Source organism: Salvia splendens, chromosome 9, assembly GCF_004379255.2.
Source record: "Salvia splendens isolate huo1 chromosome 9, SspV2, whole genome shotgun sequence".
NCBI classification, from domain to species: domain Eukaryota; kingdom Viridiplantae; phylum Streptophyta; class Magnoliopsida; order Lamiales; family Lamiaceae; genus Salvia; species Salvia splendens.
In genome coordinates, this window is record NC_056040.1 from 7,363,639 (window position 1) to 7,379,169 (window position 15,531).

General features: G+C 37.1%; 2 protein-coding genes and 1 pseudogene across 4 annotated transcripts; 1 reads left to right on the plus strand and 2 right to left on the minus strand.

Annotated features, from left to right (window-relative positions):
* Positions 1–229: 229 nt before the first annotated feature.
* Positions 230–3,185, minus strand: LOC121746879 (UDP-glucuronate:xylan alpha-glucuronosyltransferase 1-like). Of its 3 annotated transcripts, XM_042140832.1 has the most exons (5): positions 3,031–3,185; positions 2,802–2,861; positions 2,526–2,732; positions 1,813–2,441; positions 230–1,401 (listed from the first exon to the last, which is right to left on the minus strand). In XM_042140832.1, the coding sequence occupies exons 2-5, from the start codon at positions 2,819–2,821 to the stop codon at positions 359–361; spliced, it is 1,899 nt and encodes a 632-aa protein (XP_041996766.1). In that variant the 5' UTR covers positions 2,822–2,861; positions 3,031–3,185; the 3' UTR covers positions 230–358. The 3 variants fall into 3 exon arrangements, with proteins under 3 accessions (XP_041996766.1, XP_041996765.1, XP_041996767.1); XM_042140831.1 differs by having other exon boundaries at positions 2,802–3,173; XM_042140833.1 differs by having other exon boundaries at positions 1,813–2,423; positions 2,802–3,171.
* A 4,237-nt stretch (positions 3,186–7,422) lies between these two features.
* LOC121747474 (probable Histone-lysine N-methyltransferase ATXR5) lies at positions 7,423–10,215 on the minus strand. Its single transcript, XM_042141512.1, has 6 exons — positions 9,768–10,215; positions 9,488–9,580; positions 8,295–8,521; positions 8,117–8,217; positions 7,817–8,029; positions 7,423–7,741 (listed from the first exon to the last, which is right to left on the minus strand). The coding sequence occupies exons 1-6, from the start codon at positions 10,030–10,032 to the stop codon at positions 7,582–7,584; spliced, it is 1,059 nt and encodes a 352-aa protein (XP_041997446.1). The 5' UTR covers positions 10,033–10,215; the 3' UTR covers positions 7,423–7,581.
* A 1,536-nt stretch (positions 10,216–11,751) lies between these two features.
* On the plus strand, positions 11,752–15,082 carry LOC121749721 (annotated as a pseudogene).
* Positions 15,083–15,531: the final 449 nt, after the last annotated feature.

Consider the following 15,531-nt stretch of genomic DNA (forward strand, 5'->3'; position numbering starts at 1 on the left):
GTATTTAAATGAGAAATGGGCCTGATACATTAAGATGCCCAAAGAGATTGGTGCATATTTGAGGACTCGTGTGTCACGACCAAAGTGTATTATATTTTAGGAGGTACTAGATGGGGTTTTGGTGGGAAACAAAAGCATGGGATGGATAATTAATTTAATCGGAAAGTGGTGGTAGCGAAGGAGGAAATGAGATCATTTTGGTGATGAAGAATGTAGTAACTAAAGCCAATAAAAGTTAAACGCATGTTATTAGTGATGAAAAAGTAGCAAAAATGTGTATACATACATATATCTAGCGAGACAAACAGTGGTAGTAAACCACCTTGCATGACAATACGATGATGATGATCAACAATCATCACAAAGCAAGAGTAGCTCCTCCTCCTCCTTTGTTAGCAAACGCAGGCGGCGTAGGCACGGGAAAATCCAGCTCCGTCCAATTACTCTCCCCCCAATGCTTGAGCATACTCTTCCAATTACAATACGGATCAATACACCTCTTCACCCTCTCATCCCTCACCCTTATCCTCCAGTGCCCATCCTCATACCCCCCCTTCTCCGCCTCCCTCCTGTCCCACTCCAGCTGCGCCTTCTGCTTCGATGCCAGCAGGCAGAACTCCTTCAGCTCCCCGGGCATCGCGTCGTGCACCCTCCACCACTTGTTGTGCGCCACGTCGCTCGCAAACTCCTGCAGTATGTCCACGTTCCAGTTGCAGTCGTAGTCCCTGTAGCACATCCATGGCTTGTTCCCCAAATAATGCAACACGTACAGCACCGCAGGCTCTGCCGCAAACAGCCTCGTCTTCTTATTCTTCACCGCCTGGTCGTCCCCTATCCAGAAGTGCTTCAAAAAGTTCATGTGTTTTGGGATTCGATGCCACCAAGTGAAGATCTCGTTTAGGTAGCCCTGGTCGCCACCATTGTAGGACTCGATCTCGTTGATGTGGTCCATGAGGAGGCGGAAGGTGCAGTTGGAGGGCTCAATGACCATCACGCCGGAGTTGAAGAGGGTGCCGTTGTTGCCGGTGGCGGAGATTTCCGGCATGGAGAAGAGGAAGTCGATGTTACGGAGGATGAGGAGGTCGGCGTCGATGAAGATGATCTTGTCGTAGTCGGTCAGCTGCCAGAGGCGGAACTTGCTGTAGTTCCACTCGTTGTACGCGTCTTTCTCGGCTTTCGGGTTTCGGATCCGCTTTATGGTGCGGACCTTCCACCCCGCGAGTTCGAGCCCGCTGCGGTGGTACTTGCTGATCGTCTCGTCCACTAGGATCACCAGATCACGAGTGGACCCCGCCATTCGGATGCTCTGCGCAGCTGCGATGGCGCCGCAGACATAGTCGTGGGCGGAGTGCAGGATCGTCGCGTACGCCTCCCGCTGCCTCTTTCCCGTGTAGTCTATATCTGACAGAAATTACATGTCCATTGAGTAACGATGTGTAACTTTTGGTAAAACTTAGTAGGTAGGAGTATATAATTTGGTTAATCAATGTATAATTTATTTTTGGTAATCAATATGTAATTTTAATTGTTAAGTCGATATTCTGATGACTAGAAATTGTCAAGGATACTTTTTTTCAAAAAAAAAATGAATGATGAGTACAAATTGATAATTATCTAAACGGCGGGCCATAAATTATCTAAACGGCAGGACATTTGCACTTAATGCCTAAAATGATGGGACAAAATCAACCTTCCCCAGCGAAAAATGAAATAATGAATACTAAAGCGTAATCATCTAAAAACGATGGGACATTTTCGGGTAAACGCTCAGATGATAGGACAAAATCGACCATTTACATAACAATTAATTACCTTGGGATCCGAGGGGAAGAGCAAGCTCACACGATCCGACCGGAAGCTGCAGCTTAGCGTGCAACGCATTAAGCTGCGGCCGATACAACCACGCATTCCCCTGCCGCGCCACAAGATCCTTGCAAGTGAACAAATTGGGTATCGGAAAACACCGTGTCACGAAAAGCAAATGCACCGGATAACTCCCCTTGCACGCCGACGCCAGCCCCGCAGCTGCAAGCTGCAGGTGGAGCCGCGCCACGTCTCTCGACCAATTCCCCTCGTTCCTGCACGGTAGCTTCACCACCACGAGATCAAGCCGCTGCGCCGGCACCTGCAGCCGCGGCAGAGCAGGGCAGCTCGGCACCGCGTCGTCCTGCTCCTCGTCGATCCACTCCGGGAAGAGCACATCCCACGTCACGTTCCTCTCCGCGTGGTCCAGTCTCAGGGCGGTGTGGTTCGCCGCAGGGAAGATCCGCCGCCACTCCCGCGCCTCGCCCTCGTTGAAATTGATGACTCCGATCCCGCCGATTTCGGTCTCCCTCGGCAGCTTGTTCATTGCAGCGGTGATGTCGCTCCAGTTGATGTCGAAATCAGCGGTGTAGCGGGGATCGGAGCCGCCCCAAATCCACCTGCTCACAAAACGTTGCCTGCATTATCAACAGTATCGATGCCTGATCCTCTCGAACACAGAGACAATCGACGAATCGGTATAACGAAGAGCAGCGACGTACCGTGAGACTTTGAGTGCGACGCCGTTTTGCTGGCACACGGGCGGGGAGGAGAGGATGGTGAGGAATGAGCCCAGCACGATGATAGCTAGGATTAATTTCAATGGATGAGGTCTGCATCTACTGTTTTTGTCTGGAACTACGAATTTCAGGGGATTCCCCACGCTTTTCACCTTGATCCTCTGTAACTTCCTCTTGTACGTATCGTCTCTGCAAAGATTGAACCTCGTCTTTAAATTTAATGTCGCAATTAAAATAAAACCGGAGAAATTAACTCACAGGCGTTGTCTGGAGTCCATGATCAGGCTTCAAAACGTTCTGATCATTCGTATTGCCACTCTGTGTGATCAGAAAATGGAATAATAACAACAAATTGAAAGGAAGAGTGGTGCTCTAATTACTATATATAGGAAGACTGTCTATATGTTCAATTTGTATAGCAAAATTCTGAGGAACAGGACAGGATGCCTATTTTGATCTATAGAGTATAGGTTTTAATCATTTTTACCTTTTTGAGGAGTTGAAATAGTTCTTCTTGAAAGGAATGAGTTGAAATATTTTGATTGGTGAGGGAGGAGATGAGAGAAGAGGCAGAGAGTGTTAATGGAGAAGGAGTAACTCCTCCTATCATATACGAGTTGTTATTATAACTACCGAATTCAGAATCATCTGGATCATTTTTATTTATAATTTTTATGTTAATACAGACGCGCGCAAATTAAATGTTTTGTTTCAAAATAATTCAAATGATATTGTACTAAAATTGGTGACAACCTAAAATCAGTTCTTGAAAAACCTTTTCGCTTAACTTAATTATGTAAGTTGTTTAATGACTTAACATTACCAACAACTATGGTCTTCGTAAAAAATACTTGCTAAAATGAATTAAGGAGTAGCTGGATTAGGTTCATGAAAACAATAGGTTTACACACTCTGACAATGATTTATGAGTCATATTTGTCGCTAAACACTCTGATAATGATTTATGAATCATATTTGTCGCTAAACTAATAGCAACACCTATTTGATGGTCACAATAATTATAGTTAGCCAATATAAATGGTTAGTTATTTATTGGTTATAAACTCTATTAGTATTAAATTATCAAACCAAATTAAATTAACCAAATCTAAGTTTTTATGCTTTCTGTAGTTAAGTGGTCCATATTGTTTGCAGTAATGGCTACTCAATAATCAAGTCAAAAGGTAATGGAATTGTCTTTAAGGGATTTAAACATCTAAGTTAGAATTGACCATCCTTTATTACAACCTTTTTAAAAATGTTTGATAACTAATCAATTGATAATCTGTAAAAGGAAAACAAAACAATTTCGTGCACATTAAACTTGTTGGTCAACAAACAGTCATTTGGTTTAATTTGATATCACATTAACATTTATACCATTATTCAGATTTGTAATATCTCAAATGGCACTTTTTTATGCTCTCTTGTCGTTAATAATAATAATAATAATAATAATAATAATAATAATAATAATAATAATAATGGAAATGGGTTTTTTGCCCAATTATGCTATCACCTAACTTTTTTACCTTCACATTTTTTGTGTTAATATCATAGTGGATATAATGGCGAATAATAGTTGGGATATCTTTTTCTGATAAGATGGCGTTTGATAGGAGAAGTAGGTATACAACTTTGATCTAATTTTTCTTCTGCTCATGAATAAGCCGCATCTCAATTCTTAACAAAATTATAGTACTACGTTTAATTTACTTGTAGTAGTTCTACGATTACTCATTTTATTCATATATTGTATATATATTTATTATAAATCACATACTACTATAAGCTTTGATAATGACTACTACAAGTTTGCATGCATATTCTATAATCACTTATCATGTACTGTACATCATTTTCAATCGAAAATGTATCAAGGTTATGTATTCCATAAAAGTAAATTACTAAATGTTAAATAGAATGTTTTAGTAAAGTAGTACAATATTTGAATTATATCAAGTCACCAACATATATAATTAAGACAAAAGTTAAGCTAGGAATAATGATGGCCAAAACATGTTTAAATGCACAACACATGTTGTTGATAGGGTGGGATATCCTTATACGACTGGACCCTTCCACCTATCGCCAAGTATTCAATTGTTTCGTTACTCCATCGCATACTTCTACTACTTTTTTTTTGAATACTTTTTAAATAACAAAATTAAATAGTACTATATCTTTTACATTGTTATAGTTGACTTCAAAGAAAGTTATCCTGTTAATTAGGTCCTTTGAACTTTGCTTAGTGAAGTAAATCACTTCTTACTTTGCAATGTGATTAATTTCTATCCGTCAAAAAGAATATGTAAATATGTTATTGAGTTTTAGTTCTTACCTTAAACTTCTTTTATTATCATTATTATATTTTGTTCCAATTATACACTTATTAATTAGTATAATCATGACTCATGACGTACAAATTAATTAAACATCAATTGTAAATACACAAATTAGTCGATTATAGGAATTGATCCTATAAAAAAGAGTAGTTTTATACATTAATAAACTTTTTTGTAGGTAGTGTTTTTTTATAATAATATTTTTATATATTAAAAAACATTTTTTTGTATATGATAATTGTAGTACTATATAATACAAAAGTCTAATACTGTAACTGTACACATAAAATAAGACTGTCCTGTTTAATTTTAGAAAGAAAGCAATGATTCTTGATGTAGGTCGCAACAATCTTGACAGATAAGAAAATTAAATTCTCCTAATTATGTATTCGTGTACATCCTCATGCTAATCTGTCAATTGGTTTGAAATATTTCCATCATAAACGGATTTGATTCTTTAAACGTTGTTGTGTCAAAATCGTGTGTATTTGTTAGCCACTATTGATTTTGTTGGGTCAATTTAAGAAATAATGACAGAAACCAACATCCAATTAGAAAATATTAAATACGTAATATATATAATATAGTTTTTGTTTCTTAGAGAAATTTATGTCACAAAGTATTAAGACATTTTATAGTAACTAATAGATATATTCATTTGGTCGCAGGACAACTTATGTACGTGCCAAACTATAATTGCTTTGGATTGCAATAAATATCCTCTTCCGATTTTCTCTTTTATTTTAATTTTTTTTCCCTATTTGTATATGAGAAAATAAGCAAGCTTGTAAAGTAAGATTAAAAAAGGCTTGAGTTGCAAACTATTCCAGGAATGGAAAGGAGGATAAGGTTGGGAAATACTATATAACTGATAACAGTATAAATACTGTGTATTTGAAGCAAAGCAATCATTTTCAAGTCAGATGTAGGCATCGTATGTTGGCAAGTTTCTTTATTATTATGTCATATTTTATTTTATTTTATTTTATTTTTATTTTTTGTGGGAAATATTTTTTACTTGTTACCTGATTTATTAAACTATAGACTATAATACTTCCAATTCGTAGTTTTTGCACTTTTAGTTTAACAATAGTTCTTAACATATGAAAACAAGTAGCCTAATTTAATTTGTAATAAAACTGATCAGCATAACATTATTCACTAGGAAATTTTCTTCTGAAATACTTACTAGTAAAATAAAACTTAGTGGTAACTTGTTATTAAATGGGAAATGACCAACTTGTGTTATGGGATTCTTGAGTATTCGGATTTTCCCAATCCGATCCAATCGAAAATTCAAAATTTTATTAAAAATAAATTCGATCCGATTTTAATTGTTTAAAAATTCGAAATCCAAACTATGAAATCTAATTTGATCCGAAAAATTTGAAAATGCAAAAAAATATATAAATATCTTAAAATTCAATACCAAAAAACTGAAAATTAGTGCCAAAATTTGAAAATCTAATACACCAAATACCATTAGATTTTAGAATTATTCAACACAAAGATTTTATATTTGTTAGATTTATAATTATTTACTATATAAATATATATTGGATTTCCAGATTTTAAATATCCGATCCAAATACCAGAATTTTTTAAAAAATCGATCCAAACAATCCGAACCAAGATTTAAATAAATTTCGATTTAATTTGGAATCAAATTATACGAATATCAGATATCTTTCTCGCCCCAATTCTTGAGGCCCAACTTTCCCAATTTATAGAGGAAATAACGCATCTATATTCTGAGTTTGTCATATCTAATTTAATTTTCTACGTCTGAGTTTGCCAAATCTAATTTTTCAAACATGATTTAATTTTCTGTGTCTTTTACAGCCGACCACAACAGCCACATATACCTCAAATAATTAGTTTTTGAAGCCAATCACTTAAGCAACATCAAATTGCAGTTTTATTGGACCGTGGACTACCTCCCAAAAGTGAAGACACTAAAAAGTGGCAAATGCAGAGAGGAAATGCCATAAAATTAATTTTGTCATTAACGATTTTTTTATTTCATTTTAGACATAAAAAGAATTGGCCTACGAGCAAACTCTATCTAACTAACCAATAAAAGTGCAGTTTTTCGTCTAGCACTGAAAAACATAACATAAAATGAATCCAAAATTTATTTTTGGTATGCCATTCCAACTTCTGCCTAGCTGTGTATATGGGTATTTTAGCTAGAGTTAGTTAGCATTTAGCAACTTTCTAGAATTCTCAAATACACACACCAAAAAGGCAAAAGCCAACAATAATAAAAAAGGGAAAACCAGCAAAAAAAGAACAAAGAAGAAGAAAAAGGAAAGAAAGCTTTTCATTATAGGACAAATGTGATTGACTCAATCTTAATAAATTATTTCCACAAATTTTCTATGGTTTCAATCCAGCAACAAACATAATTTTACTTTGGAACTTTACAATAAGCTTTATATATTTGTAGCCAAGAGCTTTTCTAGTTAAATATACACATCAAAATCACCAATCCACAAGCAACTTGAGCTACTGTGCCAGCTGAATTAACTTCCAACTAGAACATGCATTTTCTTAAGAAAATCTCAAAATAATACCTAAAAAAATTTCTAGTTTCAAGAAGTAAAAAAAAGAAAAGATCTGCCTGCACTACTGTGGTCTTAAAAGGAAAATTTGAAATCAACTAGTCTTATCTGAGATAGTATGTGAAAGGCTTAAACAAAATTATGGGTTGGATATTCATGCTCATAGCCATTATAATCATAGTATAGCCTTTCTCCCTTTGCAATATCACGCGTAGCGATCAAAAGCACCACACATGCATCATCCACGCTGTATCTCACACATTTCGTATTCTGCTTCCTCCGCCCTTCCCTGCACGAATAAAATTTACGTGTAATGTTATGTCCTGTTTTTAGAACTTGAATCCGAAAACAATGAAAGGCTTACACTGTATGATTGTTTATGCCACTGACAAACCGAGAAATGTTCCCAAGCTTGTCTGCACAGACGATTAGATTCTTGGAGGAATCATTTGTAAGAAGAAGGGTCATCATGCTGTCACAGTCGTCTTTCTCTCGATTCTTGATGTAATCCACGTCCCCTGCGTACTCAGCAATTATTGTCATGTCCTTTATAGGCCCGTCAACTTCTACCGTGTAGCTGCAGATAAACACAGTACGACGCCAAGTTACACTTGTGTGTAAGACATGATGGGGCAAAAGCTAAAACAGTTGCGCGCATTATTACCCTTCATATAGATCAAATGTCACCTTAAGAGGTGGGAATTCCCCTCTTTTGCTCATGGCCCTACAGTATTTCAATGTCTTGGTATCTTCCTTCGACAGAACCTGATATACACAACTAGAGGATGAGTCATCAGCAACGGAATAATCATAAGTTAAACTACATGAGTCTCAAACTGGACCTGCATGCCTCCAATTTCAAATCTGGATTGATTGGCTTCTCTAGGAGCCATTCCCGATCTGTAATTGAGATCGTTGGTGAATTCCATGTTGTCAGATGTCAAAGCCAGAGCAAGCGATCTCATCTGTGCTAGTCGTCTTGCTGGATCCTCTGATGGAACGTATGGAAACAATCTCCTGCGCTTTTTCTGGAACACTAATGTACCTCGCCTGCGTCGTCTTTTGACATCTGCGATCAGGAAATGGAAAGATACAACTGGTGAAAATCTTCCCCCCAATAAGGCGAAATATACATCAGTCGACTCCAAGGAAGGTTATCAAACATATCTACTAGTTGATATCCTAATCTGAATCATATAATACTACCAGTTTCTCTGAATCGGTAGGGTTTATACATCTTATGTTTTTCTAATCTATTGCACAATCATAATTGCAGTTTCTAAATATACTCATCCAACTAATGGATAGGCAAAGATGTTCCCACAGTAATGCTAGAAATCTAAGTTAAATCAAAATTGCAAAAACAAGTGTTTATAGCAAAGCCTTTTCTTTTTCCGCATCAGCTAGTTGTCTGGACATGGGCATCAAAGCTCCACCTAGAAAATACTAACAAAGCACACCTTCAAACTTGTTCAGAATTAGTAATTCTATTCTCCTCGGTTGATAAGGTTGAACGAGGATGTAACCACGCACACTTTTGGAACTTCTAGAAACTGTTGATAAGCTAACAGAAGACTGGTGTTGATAGAGCTAAACACTCATGAATTATACGGAACATATTCATTCGCTCTAAATTCTAACGTAAGACACGAGATTTACTAAGTGCAGTAACAATCGCATTCCATAAAAGACATGAGCAATAAGATCTTTAGCAGCATAAAGAGCAAGAAAAATACATCACTCATCTATGATCTATGAACCCAAGCTGTTAAAACATGTGCCTATAAGCTTCTGTTTGTAATAACAACCACACAAGACATTTGAATCGTGATGATTGGAATTTTTTAGAGCAAATGGTCTTTTAATGTCAAGTTAACATAAGCATCTGCTAAAGTCCCTCAGTTAAAAGTACTTATGCCATAAGCATTGCATAAGTACACAAAACTGGAACTTTTTTTATCATCATAATCAGACAAACTTCTTCTTTCAAGACTTTGCTACTCAATTTTTTGATTAATTAAAATAAAAATTGTACCTTGAAGAGAAGAAGTGCATTTCCTTGTGAAGAAAACATTCTGCTCAATCTTTAAAAAATCAGCAAGCTTCTTGCGAGCAAAACCCTTGAAACCTGTATGTATAAAAACACAAAAGATGAATGATTGGCTAAAGCAATGAATCCCAAAAAGAAGAAACAAATGGGACCACTAAATAGCTCCCTATGTCTCTCGCAAGAAATAGATCGATCACATTATATCAAATCATGCATGTACACACGCAAACACGCGAGAGTAAAAAGGATTGTTGTGGAAAGATACTTTTGATAGGGCGATTAACGTCGCCGGAGCAAGCGGGGCAGCACCAGGGCCCGATTGGGAGGCGGGTCATTATCGGGCGGAGGCAAAGCATGTGGTAGCCTCTCTCGCATTTGTCGCACAAGACGAGCTCCTCGGCCCGATTGCCCTCCCCGCATTGCTGGCAGACCAAATGGTCATCATCTTCGTCGCTGGAGTCGGGCTCTGCCACACGCTTCGCCACCCTCATGATCTCCTTCATCGACCTGAACTTCCTGGAGGGAGCCATTTGGGAGAAGAATTGGTGATTGATTGAAGGGGTGAAATTAAAATGTGATCCTTTTTCTTGATTTTTGTCGGAGAGGAGGAATTAAATGTTGGCAATCCAGGGTTGCAAGAATATGAGTGGGATTAGAGCAGCTGCTGCCAAGGGATGACGTGGCGACCGATGATTGTGGCCAGGTGGCTGCGCCGCGACGGGGTGGCCGGCGTCTAAATTTTGATGCTTTCAGGCGACTCGAGAGACGATCATTTATTCATTATAGAGGATGGATGCTACACTTGTCTTTTTTCTTTTTCTTTTTAATTATTTTATTCCTTATCGAGATTATTTGATTTTTTTGCTATTAGGGGATATTGATATTATCACTAATTTGATAAAATTAATTTATGATGATGATCTACTTTGAAGATCAAAAGATAAAAGTTAGTACTTATATTATTAATCATTGGTTCTAATTAAAGAAAACAATTTAGAAAAGAGATGACACTAAAATTTCAAGTACTTTATTAAATTTGAATATTACGAAATTACACCATTCATTTTTTGAGCACCAAAAAATATTTTTGGAACACTGCATATGATTCTTTTGAAATGTTGAATATTATCTTGGCATTTGCAACAAAAACTGATAGGGATTTAAAAACCTTGGAGCTCCTACAAGACACGTCATCCATCAAGCGCTAAAATTTAATGCGTGAGTTTTTTTTAACGCTATCCTAATACTTTTCCGTAAGAGCATCCACAATAGCGCCTAGCGCACCGCTTAGCCGAGCGCCGGCGCTAGGCGGTGCGCTAGGCGATCTATTGCAACCGCCTAGCGGTTTCCGGATCAAAAAACCGCCTAGCGCTCGGCGGTTCCGTGGCGCTAGGCAGTGCGCTGGGCGATCCGCTCTGCGCTATTGCAGCGTCCGGATCGCCTAGCGCACCGCCTAGTGCGAATTTTTTTTTCCGAAACACTATATATACGCGCATTGCACGTCATTTTCATTCGCACCACTTGTTTTAACGAGTACTCTCTCTATCTAAATTTATGTACAAGATCAACAACGGTAAATGGTGGCGACGGAGGCGGAGGCGATGGCGGAGGCGGAGGCGATGGTGGCGATGGAGGCGGAGGCGATGGTGCCGACAACGACGAAGGAGACGACGACGGAGCAGAGGAGTGAATTATTGTACTTTTTTGTTAATTATTGTAATTTTTTTAAATTATTGTACTTTTTTTAAATTATTGTACTTTTTAAAATTTTAATAGTATTATTAATGTTTCTCGTATATGTCTCGTAAATTAAATTTCGTATATTGTGTGATTGTTAATTATTTCATTTTTATATAATTGTTATTAGTGATGTGGCTATTGATGTGGCTGAGCTATTTATGATGTGGCTAGGCTATTTCTAGGCTATTTATGATGTGGCAGGTGAATTTTTAGTTTTGATGATGTGTTATGAGGAGTTTGTGGCTAGATTATGGCGGGGCTATTGCTGGGCTATTCCTATCGTGGATGCTCTAAATATTGGCTTAACGTCAAATAAAGCTAAACGAACTATATATCTGAAATTAAAAGCACATACTATCTATGGAACAAACATCGGAATAAAGTAATTAAAAGGCTTTTCTTGACATTTCTTATGTGACAAAAATTATTCATAAAATTTTTCTTCATTTTTGCCAAACTTACCTTTGTAGGTGTAATTATTAATTTTAATGATACTAATTGAATTGTAAAATTAATGAAAAAAGGTTAAGAAAAAACACTGATTTATTTCAGGCGCTCTCCCTCGCCGTCGGTAGTCTCAGTCGCCTAACGCCGCGCTGCGATTCGAGTGAATGATACCGCGAAAGAGATTCTCACTCTAAATTAGTCCGCCGTTTTCTCTTTCTCCAGCGAAAGGACTTCGCTTATTATGATGGATTAAGTTTCCCAGCTTCAACTAATTCCTCAGGTAATGTATTTGACCTAAATAAGAACAGATTCTATTTATTTTTTCATCGGCCATGTTGATTCTACAACTCTTATGTTGCACTAGGGATCATCCCGTTGTTTTTTGTTTGAAGGAGAATAGAGATTAAAGATGAGTCAACAACCATCAGTTGTTCTGGCTACTGCAAGCTACGATCACACAATTCGTTTCTGGGAAGCAAAAAGCGGGCGCTGCTATCGAACAATCCAGTACCCTGAATCGGTATGTCTAAAAAAAGTTCTCAATTTGATTATCTTTGTTCATCCATTTTTGCAAGTATTTGAACGTGCGATCATGTGAATTTTAATTTGTGATCAAAGTTAGCCTGTCGGAGGTAAAAATGTTGGACTCTTGAATTGGGGAATTTTGATGTGAGTTGCTTGAAAATGTAAACACTCATGGACTATTTTAAAATTTTCTACTAATTCACATTGGGGCAGTATATATGTGCCCCATAAAAGTGAAGCTAGGTTTGAGGAAAAGATTTTTCCTAAAATGTTTGATCATGTGCAAACTCAGGATTTGAGTGAAAAGGAGTTGGTTTGTTGGAGGTGACAACATGCAAGATTCTTGAATTGGGAAATTTTTATGAGTTCCAATAGAATATGATAGTTATTTTTGCAATATTCTTGGGATGGGCGATTTTAGTGTTTTCAATTTAAGTGTCTCGCTGAGCAAAGAAAGGTTTGAGAATTTTCCTAGAATGTGATGAATTGTTTCCTCTTGCAGCAAGTGAACAGGCTTGAGATTACACCTGATAAGCACTACCTGGCTGCAGCTGGAAATCCTCATATTCGACTGTTTGATGTCAATGCAAACAGCCCTCAGCCAGTACGTTTCTTGCCTTCGTTTATACAGACTACTCATTAACTCAATGTCTCTCCTTATAAGAGGGTTTCAACCCTTAATTAGGCATCTTACAACTACATCATCTGTTTTAATGTCAGGTGATGAGCTATGATTCGCACACTAATAATGTAATGGCTGTTGGATTTCAATGCGACGGAAATTGGATGTATTCAGGATCTGAAGATGGCACTGTGAAGATTTGGGATTTAAGGTATATACTTTAGCTTAGCGATAGTGAGAATTCCTACATTGTTTGTATCGTTGCTGACATTTGATGTTAATTAGATGCACTTTTTTTTATTGAACGGTTTAGAGCACCAGGTTGCCAGAGAGAGTATGAAAGTCGTGCAGCAGTTAACACAGTGGTTTTGCACCCCAATCAGGTGAGACAAGTCTACTTTTTCATTTGATGCATTTTGTTCTGAAATTTTTTGTATTAGAGGCATTGTAATACAATTATTATGCCATTTGTTTTTCTATGAATTTTCCGACTCAAAACTTGCACTTTCCATCCCATTGCTCACATGTTAATATGATTTCTCGTGGCTCCAAAATCCTTAAGATGGATTTACCCTTTTGTCTATTTGGTAATATGCAGACTGAATTGATCTCTGGGGACCAAAATGGTAATATCCGAGTCTGGGATTTGACAGCAAATTCTTGCAGTTGTGAGTTGGTATGTAGCTTGCTCTCATCTGGTAAGACCTTGTGCTGCACTATTCTTTGGCAAAGTTGATGATAGTTGGACAAAATTTGTACAATTTCATAATTCAGGTACCAGAAGTCGATACAGCAGTGCGATCCTTAACTGTAATGTGGGACGGCAGCTTGGTGGTTGCAGCAAATAACCGTGGAACATGCTATGTGTGGCGTTTAATGCAAGGAACACAGGTGACACGTACATGAATTTATGTGCTTGTCTGGCTTTTACCTCCATCGTCATTGATAGTTTAATATTCACAAGTATTCTTCATGTGCAGACTATGACCAACTTCGAGCCACTTCATAAACTTCAAGCTCATGATCAATATATACTTAAGTGCCTACTTTCACCAGAATTGTGTGAGCCTAATCGGTGAGGATCCAACCTCGTATTGCCAATATTTTACATTGTCGTTTTTGGGTTCCTTTTTAACCACTGAAGATGGAAAGACTTATCTTTTGAAAATGGCTGTTCCAGGTGGCTACTGCATCTTCAGATGGTACTGTCAAAATATGGAACGTGGATGGTTTTACGTTGGAAAAAACACTAGTAGGTATGTAATTTTATCCAATGAATAGGTGTTACTTGTGATGCTTTTTTTGTATCATGTTCAGTCTATATTAATATAATGTATACTTTTCAGGCCACCAGCGCTGGGTTTGGGACTGTGTTTTCTCCGTCGATGGTGCTTTCCTAATCACAGGTATTGTTGTTTGATTGTAAATCCATATTAAGTAATAAGTTAAACTCATGTTGTTTTGGGTGGGGGGTTATGCTTCTTCAAAAGCCAAATCTCCCTTTATATTGATTTTATTGTGATCATCATGTAAACATCTTCACCTTATTTTGTTTCTCGATGCTGTGACATTGATTCTGACCGGCTTTTAGCGAGTGCTGCTTAGAATGATAACTTAGATATCGAACAATTTTGAGCTTATCTGATTGTTATTCCTTCAAACACTCAATTATACTAGTATGTATTACCAATCTAATCTACCACTCAAAGTAAAAAGGCCCTCTTACTAGTCAGTCTAGATCGTGCATTGAAAAACATATATGCAGCTACGTTTTTTGAACACTTGGAAAACCTGATTGCAGCTTCATCGGATTCAACTGCAAGATTGTGGTCCATGTCCACCGGTGAGGAGATCAAAGTCTACAAAGGACATCAAAAGGCAACTGTGTGCTGTGCTCTTCACGATGGGACTGAGCCTTCATGATGAAGGTGGAACTACCCTCTCATCCTTGCCCTGTTTCACATCGAAACTCTGTAGTGCCATCGTGATGGAGTGGAGTTGCTGACAACGTCATTTCATGTGGTCATATGTGTGTTGGGAGTTTTCCTAATTGTCTTTCAGTTTGCATTGTGTGAATATCAGTCTTTTTTACTGATTTTCATCACCTTCTGAAATTTTCTTTTTAGGGGTTAGCTTACTCTTAGTCTTAGACTTCTTATCGAATCAATGTGTCGGTTATTGCAGCTATTTCTTCTCATGGATTATTATTACCGTTTCCGAATGTACATTCTTATATTATACCTGAACTTTCTTTAGTTCCATGCTAGTAATATTTTCTCTCTAAATTAAAATCATTACAAATATACCACTTATTAGTACTAATTTTCTCTGTTCAGGCCTCATCAAGTTAGAAATCAAAATTTTGATCTGATGATATTCCTAAGTCAGAAATCATTACGCAAAACATTAAACAGCATAAAAAGGAAAACTAATTAAATTGAAAAAGAAAAATAATACTAGTAGTACTACTTTAAGATATGAAAGATATACTTTGATTAGTTCAATCATGTAATATGGCGTCCTAATACCGAATACGTATGATCTTTTACAAAATAATTGATGAAATGAAAAATATAGTACAAATTTTAAATTGAAAAATAGATAAAAATAAATACTGAGATGAAATGCAAGGCAATTAGGATCTTCTACTCCAACACTTACAATATAATAAAATAATGTTATAAAATCCTACCAT

Excerpts from the sequence above, each read along its gene's own strand:
- LOC121746879 (XM_042140832.1), bottom strand. The coding sequence starts at position 2,821 with ATGGACTCCAGACAACGCCT. Across the intron at positions 2,733-2,801 it reads ATGGACTCCAGACAACGCCT|AGACGATACGTACAAGAGGA; the intron begins GTGAGTTAATTT and ends CAATCTTTGCAG. Across the intron at positions 2,442-2,525 it reads GTCGCACTCAAAGTCTCACG|GCAACGTTTTGTGAGCAGGT; the intron begins GTACGTCGCTGC and ends TTGATAATGCAG.
- LOC121747474 (XM_042141512.1), bottom strand. The coding sequence starts at position 10,032 with ATGGCTCCCTCCAGGAAGTTCAGGTCGATGAAGGAGATCATGAGGGTG. Across the intron at positions 9,581-9,767 it reads CGTTAATCGCCCTATCAAAA|GTTTCAAGGGTTTTGCTCGC; the intron begins GTATCTTTCCAC and ends TTATACATACAG. Across the intron at positions 8,522-9,487 it reads ATGCACTTCTTCTCTTCAAG|ATGTCAAAAGACGACGCAGG; the intron begins GTACAATTTTTA and ends TCCTGATCGCAG.